Source organism: Leptinotarsa decemlineata, unplaced genomic scaffold (assembly GCF_025532065.1).
Source record: "Leptinotarsa decemlineata unplaced genomic scaffold, Ldec_3_MD MMD2_tig00026328_RagTag_RagTag, whole genome shotgun sequence".
Taxonomy (NCBI): Eukaryota; Metazoa; Arthropoda; class Insecta; order Coleoptera; family Chrysomelidae; genus Leptinotarsa; species Leptinotarsa decemlineata.
Genome location: NW_027412688.1, coordinates 26,781,991 through 26,802,636, shown reverse-complemented (window position 1 = coordinate 26,802,636; position 20,646 = coordinate 26,781,991). Strand labels below are relative to the sequence as shown.

The following is a 20,646-nucleotide window of genomic DNA, read 5'->3' as shown; positions in this document are numbered from 1 at the left end:
GAACAAACATTGGTGCACAAACTATAGATCACTACGGTCACCCTTTTTCGATTATTAAGAAAGATCAATAGTAAATGCCTTAGTCGTTGAAAAGTGTTTTATTTTATAATATGTTCAAAATGATTACCATCAACCTCCCGACAATTATAGAGTCTATACTTTCAAGTATCCCCTTCTTCACATAATCCCACAAGAAGAAGTCAAGGAGAAAGGGTTCGGGGGACCTTGGTGGCCATTCAATATGCCCTCTATACACCCATGCAATCCAATGACCAATGAATTGCTTATCAGGTATTCTTTGACAGTAACATGAAAGTGTGAAGGTACTCTATCCTACTGAAAAGTTGGATTGTAGTCCCACAATTGTTTGTATGCAAATACAGAAGTGATGAAAGCCAAAAATCTTTTTTCCGAATTGTATATTTATGCTGATGAAAATTTCAGTCTATATTTTCTTGTTTATGATGGAAAATTAAGAACTCTGATTTTTTTAAATAATTTTCCTAATTATGATTATTACGGTGTCAAATTTGATATTATTTTGTTCAACATTAATCTTAATTTCATAGATTGTAATTTTTCACTTAACAATACAAATGTGAATCAGATTTATAATAATATTAAAGAAAATGGTGAAAACATCTGAAATGAAATTGAACCTTTGAAAACAATTTCTTTTTACGAAGATCTGCCTTGGTATGATGGTCAAATCAGAAGGTTGAGTAAACAAAGAGATTTTGGTTACAAGTTATTCAAAACAAATGCTAACGATGTTAATTAGTATGATTATACAAATAAACGTATTGCTGTCGTAAATATTACAAAGGCGAAGAAAAGTCAATTTTATGTTAAATAACAAGCATAACCCGCGTTCAATGTGAAAAAAAAATTAATCAATCCAAAACAGTTTATTCTGTTCAAATTCAATACCATTTTGCTGATGGTATTCAATTTGAAGAAATAATAAAATAGTTATCATTAGAGAAAAACAGCAATAGGCTAGTTGTTTTAATTCATTTTTTCTAAATAGTATTACAGACATTATTTCTGATATTGAAGATATTGGATTTACCTGTCACATCGACTACATTGAGGAAGAGGGTTTCAGTGATTTTAAAATACTGACTCTCCAAGAATTGAAAGTAATTGTATCCAATTTAGCAAACAAAGGATCACAAGTAGATGCAGTGTCGAGCAAAATTATAAAGAGTAGTTTTGAAGTAATTGGACATGTGTGGTGTGGTTTTGTGAACACCTCGTTACAAAATGGTGATCGAAAAAGTTCCAAACACAAAGAATCTGATGAATATCGGCAATTAACACTTTACCTTGCTCTGAAAAACTGTTATAATGTATATCAACAACTGTTGGAATATTCAAATAATAAAACTTAATACCTAGGTATTTGGTTTTAAATTCAAAGGATCATGCAAATCCGCACTTCAGCTTACAGTTACTGAATGTAAAGATGAAATGAGTGAAGGCATGTATGTACATGTAGTATTTTTACATCTTAAATTTGCGTTTGAAACGGTTAATCGTAAAATATTTATTAAAAAATAAAAAAAAACAGGGCATTGAGGAAAAAGTACTTGATTGGATCAGTGATGATTACCTCACAGGAAAGGAGCAGGTAACCAAAATTTATGAGTTTGTCTCAACAGCAATAGATAAGCGTGGACCACGGGGTTCTGCAGGGAAGTATTTTAGGGCCATTGCTATTCTTAATTTATATCAACAATCTCAGTAATTGTAATGAATGTGATTATTAACATTATTCTGCTGATGATGCCCTAGTATCGGTTAGTGATGAAGATATAGATAAAGCTATTCAAAAATTGAATGAAGCATTGAATAATATTGCTACATATTTGAAAACTAATAAATTGAAGCTTAATGTCAACAAAACCAAGGCTATGATACCTACTTACTATACCGTTTAAGTAGAGAGAATTAGATATAAATCAAATCAAAATTAAAAATAAAAAATTACGAAATTAAGCTCATTACTGAATTCAAATATCTAGGATTCATGTTGGACAAGCATCTATCAATGAATAACCATTTCACTCACATCCAAAAAAAAATTTAAAGAAATTATATTTTTTCACAAGTTTCCCAACTTAACTATGCAATCATGGATAACTAACTATATATGAAAACATTATACCACCACATATCGAATATTGTCTCACTCTTCTATACACAAGTGATTTAAATAAAATGAAAACACTACAAAAACTACAGAATACTCTAAAATGGTTATCTATAGAAAGTAGGCTTATCTACATATTTAACGATGATTTATATTTACTTACAAAATGTTGCATAACCTTCTACCTTCATATTTTGACAAATTTGTAATTTTTAATAATCAAATCCATCAGTATAATACTAGAATAAGAAATAATAAATCAAACAAAAACGTTCAACACTTAAACAATAATTTTTAAAGGATTTATTAAGTATATAACAGTGTATCTGAAAATGTAAAATTTTCCAACAGTCTTATTATGTTCAAAATAAATCTATTAGACCATTAAAGAGACCATTAAGGTGATACCAAACTATTATGTATTTTTTCGTTGTATTTTCAATTATTGTAGGTTAGACTACTTATTAACAAAAAATATCAGTAGATCTTTTTTTCTATTATTGTGTTTATACCTATGTATATTAATGTTAACATTATTATCATTGTTGTATATTGAGATGTATCCTATTTTAATGAAGCATTTCATTTAATTGTTTTTCAATTTTCACAATTTTCAAGTCAGTGCATCAGTGTTCGTTGTTATTATGAATAAAATAATATACTTTAACGAACGAACATATACCTAAGATATGGAAATATTCAATTATTATTTTTATCAAATTCGTCACGGAAAGGAATATATTTCCAGAAAAATTTCAATTTCAAAAACTGCACGTGTCTACGATTCAATGAAAAGTCCGACACGGTTCTGAAAAACTTTTCCGATTATCCACTAAATAATCGTCCCTTCCAATTTGCATAAACATAAATTTTAATTAAGTAGGTAACTGGACATGAAATAACTAGTGTGCAAAAAATTTATTACAACAGGAAAACAACACTAATAACATAATAATACAAAACTAATAGATTAGAACGGCACAATAACCGAGGAATAGCTCATTCCTCTCTTCTCCTGCAGCTTTATTACATAACCAATGAAAAGACCTTAAAGCATAAAACTGTTTTCCTAAATACTCAATCTAATAAAATCTCTTCCGAAGTCCTGCCCATAAAATAAATACAAGACGACAACATACGTACGCCTCAGCTATTCATTGGGCGGCCAATTATACAACCGGGACTGTCTATTGGCGGGAGTCCAGTGGAGGGGATGAGCGCCCGAGTGGGAGACACAACATGGCTGATTTACTGCCGGTTAGCACATTGAATCAAACCTTCAGGTTAGTTTAACAGAACAGCTCTAGTAGAGTGAGTAGATTGATTCACCGGAGCCAGAGACACCTGTTAACGATTTCATGAGCATCTACTGGAGTTAGTTATTAGAAGTAACGCTAGTGAATGTGCATCTATCGCGAGGACTAGTGACAATTGCGAGTGATCGCGGTGCGAATAACTGTTTCGAGTAGTTACGAGCTCCATCATCAGGTGTCCGAGCATTTGTTCCATACCAAAGTGTTGGGTGTAGGGGAGACAGTGTCTAGTACGGTAACTGGCATGACCGTGCAGGACGAATCTAGGGTCATGCCTCAAACAGCAGCTACTAGATCGCGGTTCATGATCACAGACATTCTTAGCGGACCCGCCGATGGAGCTGCTATCATAAGGGGTAGATCACCGAGTCCCGGACCCAGGGATCTATCGCTACATTCTAATCCTATTCATGATAGTGACACTGACAGTTCCGGGCATCCAGATACTTCCAGCATTTGTTCGAATGGTGAGTACTCATCTATAGATTACCCTGAAAATCAGAAGTTTTATGGAGTTTTCGTTTTTCGATGGGATGATTTTTCATCCTGGTAGCAATATATCCTGTTCGAGATTGATGAGAAAATTAAAGAAAAAATCAGAGAGTAGATATTTCTATGTATAAGAGAAATTTACGTTGGATAAACCTGTTTGGCAAATCACTTTTTCACTATATGATGCAGTGGAGAACTTTTCCAAAGAAGAACATTTTGAGGATATAAACTCTATGGATCATCATGTATAGAAGTTTCTTTAAGAAAAAATCTATCCAAAACAACTACTTTATATCATGTACCTATATTGAATTACACAAAAATTACATTTTCTTACTCATTTTGGACATCAAACATTTGTAATGACATTAAATAGATAGATAGGTAATCAGTAGGTATTTATATAAGAAATGGTAAATCCCACTCAATGTATTATTATAAAGAATACATATCAAATTTCAATTAGAACAATGAACAATGTTCATTGATATTTTTCATTTCTCCTTTCTTCCGTTAAAATTTTTTACTTTTCATAAATAAAGAAGTTTAACGCGAAACATAGAAATATAGAAGAATGCCCTTAAAACTCTAAATTTTCATCATCTCTAGCAATGATAGGTAGATATAATTGTCTATTAATCCTTTGAGAATCACAGCAAACTGGCAAATCATGCTACTCGCTCTTTCTGTAATTACCACTCTAACTAAATGAACTTGAAACTCATTTCATCAGATTTTTTTACGTTCCTGATACTTTCTGCAATAGATTTTCTTATACCAAGATCAACATCTAGAAATGATACCAGTCATCTATACTACCTATTTTATTGTAGAAGGTATATATGCGAGCTGAAAAATAAATCTGGTGCACATTTGTGGGTTACGGATAATTATTAATGATTCATAGTTCATTTTCATTTATTTTTTCTGTTTTATATGAAATTTATTTCCTTTTATATCTAAATCAAATATAGTGCTATAATTTGTATAATTAAATTGTTAATTTTTGCTCTCTAAATGAGAAACTGTTGGACATTGAAGGTTATTATTATTATTGTCAGATATTATTATTATCATCATCATTTTCAAAGTTATTGAAATATTCAATAATTACTTGAATTTTATTACATTAATAGATATGTTCAATTATTTAAAGAAGTATTTAGTTTTTCTTTCTGAAGTAGGTAAGTACCTATCCAAAAATATCTGAAAAATCAAAGTCAACTAAATATAATCTCTTTATCTTCTCATTGTGGAACTTTCTCCTTTTTAATCGACTTTGTATCCCTTATAGGATTGCCGATTTTCCTGTGCTGGCCCTCTCTATCTTAAACTCACTGTATAAAAAATACCGACATGAAACTATGATATATTTTCACCAAGAAAACCAATTCATAGGCATTTTCAACGTGAAACGGGAGTAGCTCGTTTTCCTCCATCATGAGACTAAAGCCTTAGTTTCCAGTGATATTTCTCAGTTTAATTTTTTTTCAGTAACATGTTCATCGAACAAGAGTTTTATATAATTTTACAAACTGCTGGTGTTCCAAACATTCACCAAAAATGTACACATCAGTAAATTCAGATAATTAATAAAATAGTGGTCTATAATTAACTGTGTCAATACATTTTACTGATATCTGCAATATAGAGATATTCACATAGAAGTGATTCCATTCTATTGAAAAGGAAATATTTGGGTTTTCTAAGAACAAACTCTTTTTAACCCCATCATATAGAAAGTGGAGATCTTTCAAAAAATGATAAAAAACCAAATATCTACTTTATATACATATATGTGAGTTGAGGGATCTTCCAAAAATGGAAAAAAAAATGAATATATGAATAAAAATTATTCACAAAAAAGTGTAGATCACAAAACAGTCAGAAATGTATCCAAAACAACTCCGTTTAGGTATACAGGAATTCCGTATGTTTGAAAGTCAATATTTTTCGAAAAGGATAAGCTTTTTGCTTCTTGGTTTTCTACTTTTTCATCACACACTTGAAAGAAGTGTGGGAAGTCTTCCATAGAAAAGAAAAATTTGTTTAAAAATCTGTTCAAAATCTAATTTCCCGTTAACCAGCTGTCGCACCCCTACGAACGACAACCCTCAGAAGTCGAAACTTGTGCGAGCTAAGGATTAACGAGGTCTTACTTTTTAACGTGTGATTCCTAACACGGGTTGGACTATAGCAAGTGAAAATCGATCGCTCAGACTACGGCTTGAACCACCGACCAACACGGCAGTCAATTCGAGTGAGTGAACGAAGCACTCACGTCGAACCGCCTGGCTATCGACCTACCGTGGATATATTAATAAAAACTAGTTACATCAAAGATGTGTACCTGCACTATGCATGGACGTTTTCTCAAATACAATCTGGGAAAATTCATCTAAATTCATGTGATTATGGACAATGAGAAACACGAAATTTTTTTATTAAGTTTGTAGGTACATATACTAAACGTTGAAATGAAATCACGCAGAAACGCAATGAAGAAATATTATACACCGAATATGAAATTTCTCTTGTAAGGATTAATTATTTATGTCATACATGGGCCGAAAAGTTTCGGGCCTAACACATAGTTAATACTAACACACAGTTAGTAGAGTCGAAGTAACTGATATAGTAACTCTCAAAGCTATCGGCGAACTCAAAGGCCAAAAAAAAACAATACAAAGAAATAATGCCGCTACGCATTAGTCCATGTAGACTTTTCAATTGGCGGTTCGTATTGGAGAATTTTTACTAACCGGGTTTTATGATTGGCTGAAGAGTCATAAAATTAAATTTGAAGTCATGTTACGGTGACCAATAGAATGTAGCGATGGGTACCGCCGTTGTGTCGTCAATGTTCAGTTCAGGAACTGATCGCGATTTGAGTGTTGAAATTCGATATTGGTGAAGTTATAATTACTTTTGTAATTATAACTTATTTTTGTTATTTGTTTAAAATGTGGCGTCCTTGGACAAGTACTTATAGTAATAACGAGTGTGATAACAACGCAGACTTTTTCCTGTGTAGTGGAATAGCGCTGGTGAACAATGCGAAAAAGAGATACTAGTGAATCAGATTCGGATGCATTTGAATATTGAAACACAGAGGGTATGTTTCAGTGTATATAAGAATCTACATATCGAATTTGGTTTCGAGGGAAAAAACTATTATAAGCAACATCAGATTTGACCGAAATTCTTTCCTCAACTGTACGTAAAATATTCAAAAACAAACCTTATGAACGCAAGACGCGATGTGATGCAGGATTACCAAAACCTTTAGATGTTCATCTAATAAAATCATTAAAAAAAGTAATATACGACTGTTACAAAAGCAATGAGATTCCTACAATTGAAATCATAAGGAAGAAATTGAATACTTCCGGCCATAACGTGAGCTGCTGTAACAAAACTCTTCAGAATTGGATAAACAAACTAGGATTCAGATTTGAAATAATAAACAAACGCCAAGCAGTTATAGAAAGCAGAAGAATAGTGGAATTACGTAACAAATACTTAGAACAAATAACTAAATATAGACAAGAACAACGGCAAATTTTCTATTTGGATGAACTTGGTATGAACACTCACGACACCGTTACGAAAGGGTGGACTGATGGTTCGAGAATGTGTACGTATAACATGCCTGCGAAAAAAGGATCGCGACTAATTATTGTGCATTGCGAAGAAAGTAAAGGATGGGTTCCGAATTCTTTGAGATTATGTGCTCCACATTAGAAACAACAATCAGGTATACACGTTGGTTTGCTGACTTCAAACGTGGTCGTAGCGACACCGATGGCGATGATGCAGAAAGCAGTGGACGTCCAAAGAGGCAGTAACACCAGAAAACATTAAAGAAGACCACAAAATCATTTTGAATGATCGAAAAGTGAAGTTGCGTGAGGTTACTGACATTGTGCAGATATCAAAAGAACGTATTGGCTTCATATTGCATGAGCATTTGACTATGACAAAGCTCTGTTCGGAGTGGGTGCCGCGCGAGCTCACTGTTGGCCAAAAACAAAAACTTCCTGATGATTCTGAGCAGTATTTGGTCATGTTCAAACATAACAAACCAGAATTTTTGCATCGATATGTGACAATGGATAAAACATGGATCCAACACTTCACTCCGGAATCAAAACGATCGTCATGTGAGTGGTGAACCTCGTCCAAAGCGCCCGAAAGCACAACAATCAGCTGGAAAGGTTATGTCCTTGGAGTTTTCGGATATGCATGGTGTAATATCTATCGACTATCTCGAGAAGGGAAATACCATCATCAGTGAATATATATAGCGTTATTGGAGCGTTTGAAGGCCGAAATTGAGAAGAAAAAAAAAAGATTTCATAAGAACATCGCACCGTGTTACAAGTTGAAACAATGGCGAAACTACATGAATTGAACTTCTAATTGCTTCCACATCCACCGTATTCACCAGATTTGGCTCCCAGCGATTACTGGCTGTTCGCAGACTTAAAAAAATGCTCACCGGTAAAAAATATTGCTCGTTTGAAGAGGTTATTACTGAAACCCGGGCCTATTTTGTGGCACAAGATAAATTTTTCTACGAAAATGGTATTGTTGGAGCGGCATTGAATGTGTGGCTCTTAATGGGGAGTACGTTGATGAATAAAGCCAATTTTGAACAAAACAAAATCGTTTTCTTTCTTAGGCCCAAGACTTTTCAAACCATGTGTTACTATAACCTATCAGCAAACGGAAAGATGATATGATAGAAAACAAATGTTTCCACTCATATGTTGAAAAGTAAAATTTCTGTCGAAATTGGATATAAGTAAACAAGTTTTGTTTGTAAGTCATTCAATAAGACGCACATTAGAAACAGCTGAACTTCGTGAACTTTCAAGGACGCGATAATGGTTCGACTAATTTTTTTTTGCAAATACATGTTGATGGACCATAACCCATTATGACGTTTCTGTTTACCATATATTACAAAAAGGTTCAGATAACGATGAATAAATTTCTGCAAATACCTAAATGCAAACAATAATTGAAGTTAACTCACGAGAATCATGAATCATGTATGGCACTCTCGATTGTACGCGGTTTTAACTGTATATTTCAAGCTGGTTTGATTGCAGTGGATCAAGCAGGTAATTTTCATGATAATACATTCGGCTCCGCGAAACCAATTTTCCGACGTTTCCTGAGTTATCATCCTCTACACACACTTACAAAATGAATATTGAATTACACTTGATGATGAACTTGGTATTTTGAAAAATATGATGATAGGATGTACATATGTAGATATAGTTATATTATTCCATATATATTTTATATTTCACCTTTATACACATTTTTATTGTTAAAATGTATACTTATTTTGTATTGTTACTTATATTACCGTTTCTCTCACCCACAAATAAGTGGAATTCTCCGCTTCGTGGGTCTAATGTGATTCATTTACCCTATTTTATCCACTGTATTACCCAGTGTATTATTCCAAAAGGTGAATAAAATATATTTATACACGGTAAAAAATAGTTGTATTTTTACAGTGAATAGTATGCAACTTTTCACATTCAATATGATAAATCATGAGTTTAGATAGTTGATAATGTATTTCATCTTCACATTTGGAATTTAAATATTCAATTTTGTAATATGGTTCTTGAGATCTGTTATGACATCTACATATAACAGCATTTCATGATTAATCGCAAAAAATATAAAATCTATTCAAAAATATGTACAGATTCATTCGTTCACAGAATATATTAAGATTTGATTAGAAATTCACATAATTAGTTCTAGAATTTAATCACAAATACGACTTTTTCACAGTTTTCCATGAAGATGATAACTAATAAACAGAAAAAACAACTTTGAACCTACTTTGAATTCATTTGCCTTGAAGTAATTAGGCAACAATTATTATTTTTGGATTTGAAAATATTCATATTTATTTTTGGTTCCTAAAAGTTTCGATAGGAACGTTTTTTCTATCACAAAAGATAACATCTCCATATTGGTTACCTTACAAAACAACTGAAATGGGTACGTATAATTTTTTATCGCGGTTTGCACACGTATTGCCTAAACACGAGCTTAAATAATGATGATATATTGTATAGTTTATCTTCGAATTTTCATATTTTTAGGATTTGTTTTGGCTAATGACACATTTATTTATAACTTTGCTCACGTCAAAGTAGAAAATTTATTCTCAGACTAATCGTAATAGTCCTGAATATTTACTTCTTAGTATTTTTTCAAAAAACTATTATTATTTTTCAAAAACAGTGTCCAGTGATTTGATTTCTCATTTTGGCACTGAAACAAAAGGACAGGTTGTACATCACCTTTCAAGAAAAGATATTTTATGATGTTGTTCACTTCATATTCGGTCGAAAACAATTGAGCCCTGTGTAATTTAAAAAAAAAAACATCATTATACACCTTCTTTGAATAAGCATTGTCAAAACTAAGAGTTCAGTGTATCTTGATTACGTTGGGGATTATTTTTGAACACTGGTGCATATGGGTTGAAAAATGACAGTTTCCGATAACATAATTCGCCGTTTTAGAAAATAATCGTACTCAACAATAATCGTTCCCTCTTCTCGATGAGGTATTCTTCTTACTTATATTTCGAAAGATGTTGTTCCACGAGTTTTTTCAATTCACTTTTTTCTCTTGCATAGGAACCTTTCAAACTGTTTGTTTCATCCATATTTTGTTAATATACACAGCTTCTTCAGTCCAAATATCTGTTTTCAATTCATCTTGATAAGAAATGTGAATAAATTCCAAACAATTATTAGCTGCAGGTTGAAATTTCAGGATAAACTACAGCTGTTGTCACATATTGATTTCAATTTAAGAGACACCGGTAGACAGCTGTTTCAGCCTATTGGGCATCGTCAGTACCGTGCAGGCGGTCCTCGATTGAAGACAAGATGTGAATAACCAGGAAAAGTACTTAATAAAAATAACTGCGTAAACGCAAGCGAGACATAAGTGGAACCATCTATTGGAGAATCTATTCATTGTCGAAAGTCGCTTCCTATTTTCTTGAACTAAGAGATTTATTAATTGACATATATTTTCTTCTAATATCAACGAGTATGTAAACTGATTATTTCTTTCTTCTATGCCTATCCAATAGGATAGGATAGGAAATATATGGGACTGATGAAGCATCTTTCCAGTGTTTAGTTTTTTGATTTATTACCGAAGTTTGAAATATTTTTATCACATCTGGATTTTTTCAAGTAATAAAATCATTATTCCACTTTGGATAAGCTGAACCTAAACACTTTTACAGGTGGACGGAAAATTCAGGGAACGACGATTTTCTGTACCAGTTATTTATTAATAGAATTCCATTCATGTTTGCTAGTTATAAAATCAATTTTCCACTTTGGATATCTGTTTTGATAAGCAATGATTCTCTAGACCAGTAATTTATTGTTAGAATTCCATTCATTTGTGAAAAATATATTTAAAATTGATAAACGTTTGACAATTGGTTATGCTTATCCGTTTTCGGAACAGATAGTATAAGTCAAGAAATATATTCATTCCAAATACAGAAACTGATAAATTGGGCGATAAAGATGATAATTACGGAAATTGGCGTCCAAATAAAAAGTTAAATAATTTTCTGGTAGAACGATTCCGAATATTAATAACTTGAATGCATAATTCAGTGCTCTTGAATAAAGGTTTTTCGAAGCTTTTTAATGTATGCTCACGCAGTATAATACGATAAGAGTGCGTACCCGTTGTCTATTACGAAAATTCATTCATTAACCGAATAAGCGACTGTAACTTTCATTTTCATAAATAAATGAGTTTCTGAAATTGCTTAAACTCCAACTGAACGCTTCCTCATTTATATAATGCTTGCGTGCATCCAACAAAGCAGAGGAAGTTCAGATTCCGCATTTTTAACGTATATAAATTGTGTAATACAATAAACAGTTCATGCTTCAAGCCATTATTTCCATGTTTATATATCCCAATTATTTTTTTAGAACGAAATGAAGCTGTGAACCAGAATGAAAACTCAAACGGAACTACTATTCATTTAATGTCATCATCGATCGTAGTTAGTACGAGATGCTGCGATATTACAGACAATAACGTTATCGAATATATGAAAAATAGCAAAAAAATGCCTTACTAGTCGCTGAATTTTGTCCCAAATTGTACATAGGACAAACAAGAAGAGTATTCACTGAATTTATGAAAGTTCACATATCACATATTTTGTGGACGGAAAATACACTTTAACATTTGCAACATAACTATATAACTATTGGCTTAGAAATTTTCCCAAATTTTTGAGGATTGATTACACTCATGTCAATAATCCCAACGTGTCAACTCTCCTAATTTGGGAATGTGAATTTTTTTTTCAAAACTGTAGATGGTTTTAAATTTCTTTCGTTCTTCATAGGATCGATCAAGGTCTTGAGTTGTCCTGAATAATTATATGCGTTATTTGTAGTATCTATTAGTAGATAATTCAGGAAAATATAGCTTCAAACTCACAGTTCCAGAGCAACGTATTCTTTCACTAATAGTGATCGGCTCGTCGACAGTTATCTGCTTCATTCACATGAATATTGATGGTGTTTTAAAGTTCTATAGACTATACAGGGTGTTCATTGAACATGCGGCAAAAATTTAAGAGACTGTTCGGGACTATTATCAAGATATTTTGTCCTCTGATGATTTTTAATGGGGCTTCGTTTTGAAGATACGGAGCGAAAAAGAATTATTACCAAAAATTACATGTAATGTTTCTAAATCTACAAGACCCTCTGAAAACAGAAGATTCAATTGTCGTATGGAAAATATTTTAGAGGATTCATAAATTCTATGAGAAAAGACCAATAGTTTTTGAAACTGTGTTATGAAACAAAACTGGTTTTGCTTTTTTTCATTCGAAAAGTATATGAATAATTCGAATAATCTTGAAAATATTGATGAAAAAAATATACAGAAGGATGATTTTTTCAAAAGTGACTTAGTTTCAAAAGTTTTGTCCGTTTTCATAAGGGTACTTTAGACTGTAATATCTCAGTGAATACTTTTTCAATTCAATTGAAATAAGCGCCATTTCAATCAATGCACTTTTGCCAACGTAACACAAGCCAATTAATTTGAAAAGGAACAGTTCAAGAAGAGAATAGTTTTTGTCAATTAATTCCGTCCGCATTAAAATTTGGTTCTCGGGTTTCGATAACTCGACGAAGGCCGGTTTTCCCTGGTCCTGATTGGTGAAGGTGCTACCGATGTGAAAGTTATCGAAGTGTTTGAAAATATGGTAGTCAGTTGGCAAGAGATCTGTGGAGTAAGGTGGCGGAAGCAAAACTTGACGCTCAATTCGTTTAATTTTCGAACGGTGATATGCTAAACGTGAGAATAGGCGTTTTCATGGAGCAGAATCGGACCTCTCCTCTCATAATAGGACTCTGCTGTGATGGGAGCCGACACCAAGTTCTTACGCCATCCCACGCACCGTTTTTGACGGATCAGTCTCCACCAAGATCCTCAAATCCTTGTCGGGTGATGACTGGTCATCACCCGAAGATCATTGTGGATATAACAATCGAAACGTCGTGAAGTAACTTGGCTTGAAATCTTTTAATTTTATTTTTCATTTCTTGTTAATTGTTCAATTTTCCATTGTTGCTGGTATTTTATTTCATTGTAATTTCAGTTTTTTTGCTCAATTTAATTGTTATTATCAATTTTTATTGATTCTTTCAGAAATTTTGAATCATTTTATATCATATTAGACAATGAAAATCCGATCTAATGAAATGCATCATGAAACATTGTCAACCACCTTCAAATAAAAGTAGAGTACATATTTATTGAAATATGGAGCTACAAAAACACATGACATTAAAACGTAGAGAACTTTTGAAACAGCCTAACAGTGCATATCTTCGAGACCTCTGGTGGGTATATGTATTAAAAAAAAAAATTCCAGTGTGGATATTTTAACAAAATGACCAGTTTTCTCCTTTATTTTTTATTTTTTTAAAAATTCGTCACAATTATTCACAAGAAAATAGTGACTGATAATACTGATGAGAATAAAATCAGTTAATTAGGTTACAGAATGGAAATGGGATCAATTTTAAATTTCCTAAAACCACACATCAGACCATATGATCCATACAAGAGTTGAAAATAATTCCTTGTATAAAATATGTAAGCGTATCAATGGGAACTTTCTCAAGAACATGGGAATTCCAAGAAGTTCAGATTTAGTTCAATGAAACTCTCCCAAACTGTCCCCCAATATCGCTTCTGGGTATTCAAGAGAAACTTCATTATGAGATTTTCACTATATAGTTTTTCAAAAACGTAACACGTGTTTCACTATGCAATAGCTCCTTCAGGCGTTTCTGTACACTATAGACATATATATGGGGCAATAATTCATGAAGTAATTCATTTTCATGTTTTAAGAATGAATGAAAATAAGAATGTAGCAGATTATTGATTTATGTAATGAGAAGAGTCCCATCAACACTGTCTTGCAGAACACCATTTTCAATCAGAACTTTTTTATTAGTTTTTTCAGTTTATAGACGATCTTTCAACAACATCAAATCAATAAGCACGCAGTTTATTATCCAATATATGGAAGGAAAGTATAAATAAAAATGATATTTTGAAAATATACTCAAAAGTTTCGATTACTGTTTAGATTTCTTATACAGGTAGCAGGTCTGAATTGATTTTTTTGTATGGTAGGTGCATGGCATAATTTTGAGATTTTTCCAATTTTCCAATTTTGCCGACAACAAAACTGTTGGACCGTTGATATCAGATGGTGAAATATATTCATAATTTGAGCATGTCACGAAATAAATGGCCGAAGTATTACACGGAAGTTTAACAATTCAAATCATTCCATCTTGACACGATATTTCATGATTAGGAACTGCCGGAATTGAGTACAGTAATTAGGCGTTTTGGTTTTCGAATTTTCAGAAATGTTACGTGTCACAAATCGGTTTATTCATGCTTCTCCACCATTAGAGTTCTTTATCGTTTCCAACAACCATAGAATATATTATAACCTATCTACATCATTGCTGTCATTCATTGAAAGTACGTACCCAAACTGGCAATGACAAAAGAGACTTTAATTATTTTCTCGAAGTTTTGTATAAGTTCAGTTCTATTTCACTGTTCTTCCTGATAATCGTACACAAGAATAGGGCTGTTGATTTTATTTTTTCAAATACTATACTTTGAAATGATACTCTAACAACCATGAAGAATCAGGTTTCTTCACTTCTTTAAAATACTACAAGTATTTCTTCCGAAAAATATTACTTTAGAGTGCATATAGATGATTACTAAATAACAGGATCTCAAAAGGAATGTAGATCATATCTCTCCAGGTTCGAACAATAATAATCCATATTACTGGAGTTCTATCCAAACATAATAATGATTTTGGGAAAGAAAGTTTTTGGCTTTCTACTACTCCATCTGATACAAAAAAAGGGATGAGAGAATCTTCCAAAGAAAGGAAGATAATAATAATAATAATGATAATGATAATAAGGTGCTCGTATTGAAGTTGTATTCCAACATCAAATCGTTATTTTCAACACCTCAACACGTGTTTCAATCACCAAGTGAACATCTTCAAGAGGAAGATCAAACTGTCTAAATCTTCCTCTTGAAGATGATCACTTGGTGTTGAAATAACAGTTTGGTGTTGAAACAGAACTCCAGTAGTATTAATTACAACACCAAAAGTTCCAAACAGTGTATAACAAATAATAGTCCATTCTATCGATCTCTTTCTTCAATGATACCTTCGTTCCTTCATTGGGAGGAGTATTTTTCAGCATCCAGCATTAAATTGCTTGGAGTTTCAAGCAATATTTGACTCTCTCCCTCTCTAGTGTAACAACTGCTTCAGTAATCAAGTGTCATTGAGGAAAGTGAAAAATTTCCAAAATTTCTAAGAATTTCAAATCTTTATCAAGGAAATCTCTCAAATTAATTTCCATCCGTTTGACTGATCAAACTCGTTATAGAATCCAATTTGGGCAAATAATAAACTGAATAAAAAATCACTAACATTTCAAAACTCACCAATTCAATGAACACCTCCCAGTTCTAAAGCCTACCAGTAATTCAAAACGAAAACTCTAACGGGGGATTGTTTGCCTTTCAGGTTATAGATACTTTCGCGTGATATGACATGCCATTATGGCTATATTAAATATTTACGTTTCTAATAGTAGTCTTTTGCTCGTGTTGATCCAAATCATCGTGAACAGCCTTAATCGAATACTGAATATATTATGAAGTCTGATTCGTGGTTGTTTGCTTGCTCGTTTGCAGTTGCTACTTACTTATGTGTTCGATCAATATTTGAATACCTTCAATCAAATCAACACGGTATCGAATAAAGAGAATTATGGGATTATTGATTTCTGAACAATGAAGGGAAAATACGTAAAAGTACGTTGAAGAATTGAATGTGAGAGAGCATTTTTTATTACATGAACGAATTTTTCTTTGTAATGATTAGGAAAAAATAAGAAACTGACAAGTAGAGGACTTTCCTATCAAATTAAGAGCTCATACTTGGAGATAATTTTTGTGACGTGTCTACCAACCCATTTTTCAGAGTAGAATGTGAAAAAAAATAGTCGATTTTTTTGGCTCGCCCTACTGAACATGTACATTTCTATTACAATATGTATAGAGTCACCTTGAAAAAAGCTGACAATTTTTGTTGTCCATCCGCCAGCCTGCTCATCGTTTACAATTCTAGAGCACTTATCTCGTGTTCTGTTGCCCTCAAATAGAAAGAGATGACTCAGATTTGAATTACCTACCAACTTCTGATGCACTGTTTGAACTTCCTTTTGAAGATGATCACTTGGTGATCGAAACAGGTGTCGAGGAGTTAAAATGACGTTTTGGTGTTGGGGAAAAAACTCCAGTAACATTCATTACTACACCAAAGGTTCCAAACACTGCATCACAAATATCTAACAGTGACCCAAGTACTCATCAGTTAAAACTGATACCCAAAGAAGGAACATTCAAAAATATTATTACTGAATAGGTAATAGAATATGGCAAACATCTGTTAATTAGTTGGTTTGAATTAAAAAAAAATATGATTTGCTTTATTTGATTGCTACATAGGTAATGATACCAAGAATCGTTAAAAATGTATTATTAAACAACTTGTGCTTCGGGAAGAAACATTATTTCTGAAAATGTTGCCCAAAAAAAAAGAAAAGCACAAAATCACGGGTAAAAATACAAATTCTGGAATATTAGTTGAATGTGGAATAAAGAATACACGTCGTCTGGAAACTCAATAAAATATTAAAAATAATGAAAAGCAAGTACTTACGTTCTGATAAATGAAAAATAGAAAGAATAATTATAGATTCAATCAATACAAATTGGAATAATTTTCCATAATATCGTCAATTGAGCTTTTTGATATTATACCACCTGATATTGTTCAACATACCAACATATTTCCTGTGGTCATTCATTGTTCATTTTTCGCTTTGTTGTCCCGGTTCGTTAGATGGAGTCGTTTCTCGTTTTTTGGTATCTGTTATTTCAATAAATTATATCGTACATCATTTTTAATGAGAACCATTGTTCCGACTTTGAACGTTACTTCCCTGTGACTTTTTTTAAAAATTAATATAATTGATGCTTGACACAAAAATAACCCAAAGTTAGTTCACACTACATTAAGATTAGCCTTAATTGGATACATATAGTTTCATGAAAATATTAACGAGCTGAATAGAATTTAATAAAAGCGGATTCTTCACAGTGCTCAGAATGAATAATTATTGTCGGAATTTCACACGATATCCTCAATAGTCATACTACGTGCAGTTTCATTGTTGTATTTCACATTTTGATGCAGCTGATTCGTTCATTTTCACAGAGTTGTTGAGCATATCCGTTAACAATTTGATTGTAGTCAGCATTGGTGAATAACCATGATGCTTCTTAGGTGGCTCGAGAAGTTATAAACATTGCCTACCCACAACACGAGGCTAACGATCACGCAGTCGCTGCCGTTGACACCTCAAGAACGGTTGGTCCGATTTTTATGATTCATGATTTGTTGGGTTTGACTCCGCCAAGAATAGCAGAATATGTATTAAAACATTTGATAAAATTGGTGAAAAAATTCGCCGTGTTCAGCTTTGCCATGTCTATTGTTTTTGCAGTAGATCTCTGTTTTGGCATTTGCACTACTGATCTACTGTTTGAGAGTCAAAAATCTACTGATGCTGATGACTCGGTTTATTGTCTATAATAATTATTGAATGACTGTAATTACCGTGTATGTAGTCTGTATCTTCATATTTTCTATTATTCTTTGTACCAATCGACTGTCTTTCTAACACAAAATCTACTACCAATCATAAATATGTCCTAGCAACGCCAGTTGGGTTAGTATGATCAGACTTTTACTTCACAATACACAATATGACAAAGTTGATATGACTCAGATGGCAAGTTAACACATCTATTGATTCTGAGGTAATATGAAGTTCACGAGGTCAGCTTGTTTCTTAAATAAATTAAGATCAAATGACATCTTTTTAATTGATGGCAATGTGGCTCAAATAAACAATATAAGGCTCATATATTGTTTATATACGTCCATGAAAAATTCCTGAATATTATTTTATATGCCCGATACAAAAAGAAAGCCTCGATGTTTCAGCACCTGTATGGAGATTTTCTTCAGTTTACTTTTATGAAGACCACTTGGAGATGATACGTACACAAATCCCAAGCTGAATTATATATTGGTACAGCATGTCAAATGTAAGAGGGCATTCCTAAATTTCGATTTGGTCATTTCCACTAGATGCGCGTTAGAAGACGGTGATAGCGCACAGTTGTAATAATGATTTTGTTTCGTCCTGATAAGTTATCTGTCAGTTAATACACTAATTGTGGAAATTTTCAAGTTTCTTTTTGAATTTGATATGCTGTAAATTACTTCTGAGATTAGGTTATTCATTGAGTATAAATTAGGATTATTAGCCTCAGTATTTGCTTTTTTCTGGGTTTCTGTTTTTATTCTACTACTTCGGTAGTTAGTTTTGAACCTTTTGAGTTAGTTAACATCACTTATGGATTTGTTTACATCTGATTATGGCCACCAATATGCATTATTCAAAGTAACTCAAGACAATGAAGAGGGCGTGAAAACTCTTCAAAATGTAGCATTCTCAGAAATTCGAAATTGTTGAAATATATACAGGATATTCAAAACCAGAGCCGCGGAGCTTTAATACCGGAAAATGAAGTATGTTTGAAAATGGTCCTATTCTCGTACCATTTATCTATACAAAACTTCAATTTGTTATACCTAATTATTCATGTTCTTGGTTTTCTCATAAGATATTTCTGAAATTCTGCAAGCTCACTAATAAGGAGCGGGAATAGATATGTTTCTCTGACGTCACGGGGCTATTTCCACTATTTTGTTTGAAAATGTCATCAACTATAAAGAGATCTTTCAACATTAATTTAGTTGAAAAAGTCATAAAAAAGCACATTCATGACGCTTGTTTTGTGTCACACGGTACATTGCTGAAAGCCCATCTTAATTGGTATATACATCTAACAAGATCTGTCGAGTATACCTTAACGTCTTTCTTAGTTGCCTATTATGTCGCATTAAAATATCAAGGGCACCATTTTCGAAATATTCGCTTTTACAATGAGTGGGAAATCAGTTTTTAAAAACCGGTAGTGATTTTCTGGTGTATAGAGTATCACAAAAGAGCCTGCATTTAAACGTCAAGTTTGATAGGATTAAAGCGAGCTACCTTTCCCGTCTGCCTGATATCCTAATCTCCTTAACGTATTTAGTTGTTGGTGACTTCAAAAGTCAATTTCACACCAGTAGGTTGGCCTTAATTAAAATGTTTTGTATAATCTGGGCATATCAGGGGACTTGTATTTCGGTCCGCACTTTACTTTCCATTGCAATCAAATTTCAACAAGTCAGTTTCCAGGTAGCTACATTTATAGTTACATGTATTTATTTGTCAATGACGTGAATCATAAATATCTAAATGAAACAAAGAAAACCAGAAATGAGTATTCTTCATTAATTTTGTTCGAAAGTATGAGTTCGATTGAACGCATCGTATGTGTTGATGAAAATGACGGTCAACCTCTATTATACAATGATTTGTAAATACATTACTAACGGTACAAAGTGGACAAAAATCGAAACACCTACAACGACTTATTGGAATTTGATTACGAATCAACAAAATGCCAAATATCTTTGGGATGCATTTCATTTATTTGTTATATAATCACTAGTAAATATTTCTGAACATTTCTGAACTTAAATCCCATCTAGATGTAAGTTTGGAAAACATTCATTAAAAGTACCCTGCAAAATCTGATTTTCAGGTTTTAGAGACTTGTGTATAACGGCAGGGCCCTTAGAGATCATATAATTTATTGAAGCATTCGTTGTCATACCGCATTGACATTTTAAACCATAACGATAGAACCAACAGGTAGGTAGGTACTCAACAGGATTTAAGATAATATCGTTTACTACTTAACAGGATTTTAACCCAGCTGTGTTTACAACATCCAGCCACAAGTCAATTGGATATATCT

The 20,646-nt window shown here is 32.6% G+C and overlaps 1 protein-coding gene across 1 annotated transcript in view; it reads left to right on the top strand.

The window, feature by feature from the left end:
- The first annotated feature begins 3,440 nt into the window (after window positions 1-3,440).
- LOC111506044 (homeobox protein B-H1) overlaps window positions 3,441-20,646 on the top strand; it is a 98,814-nt gene continuing 81,608 nt past the window's right edge. The window contains exon 1 of the mRNA XM_074182124.1: window positions 3,441-3,935. Within this exon, the coding sequence (XP_074038225.1) occupies window positions 3,713-3,935 (223 nt within the window). The 5' untranslated portion in view covers window positions 3,441-3,712. The remainder of the gene's footprint in view (window positions 3,936-20,646) is intronic.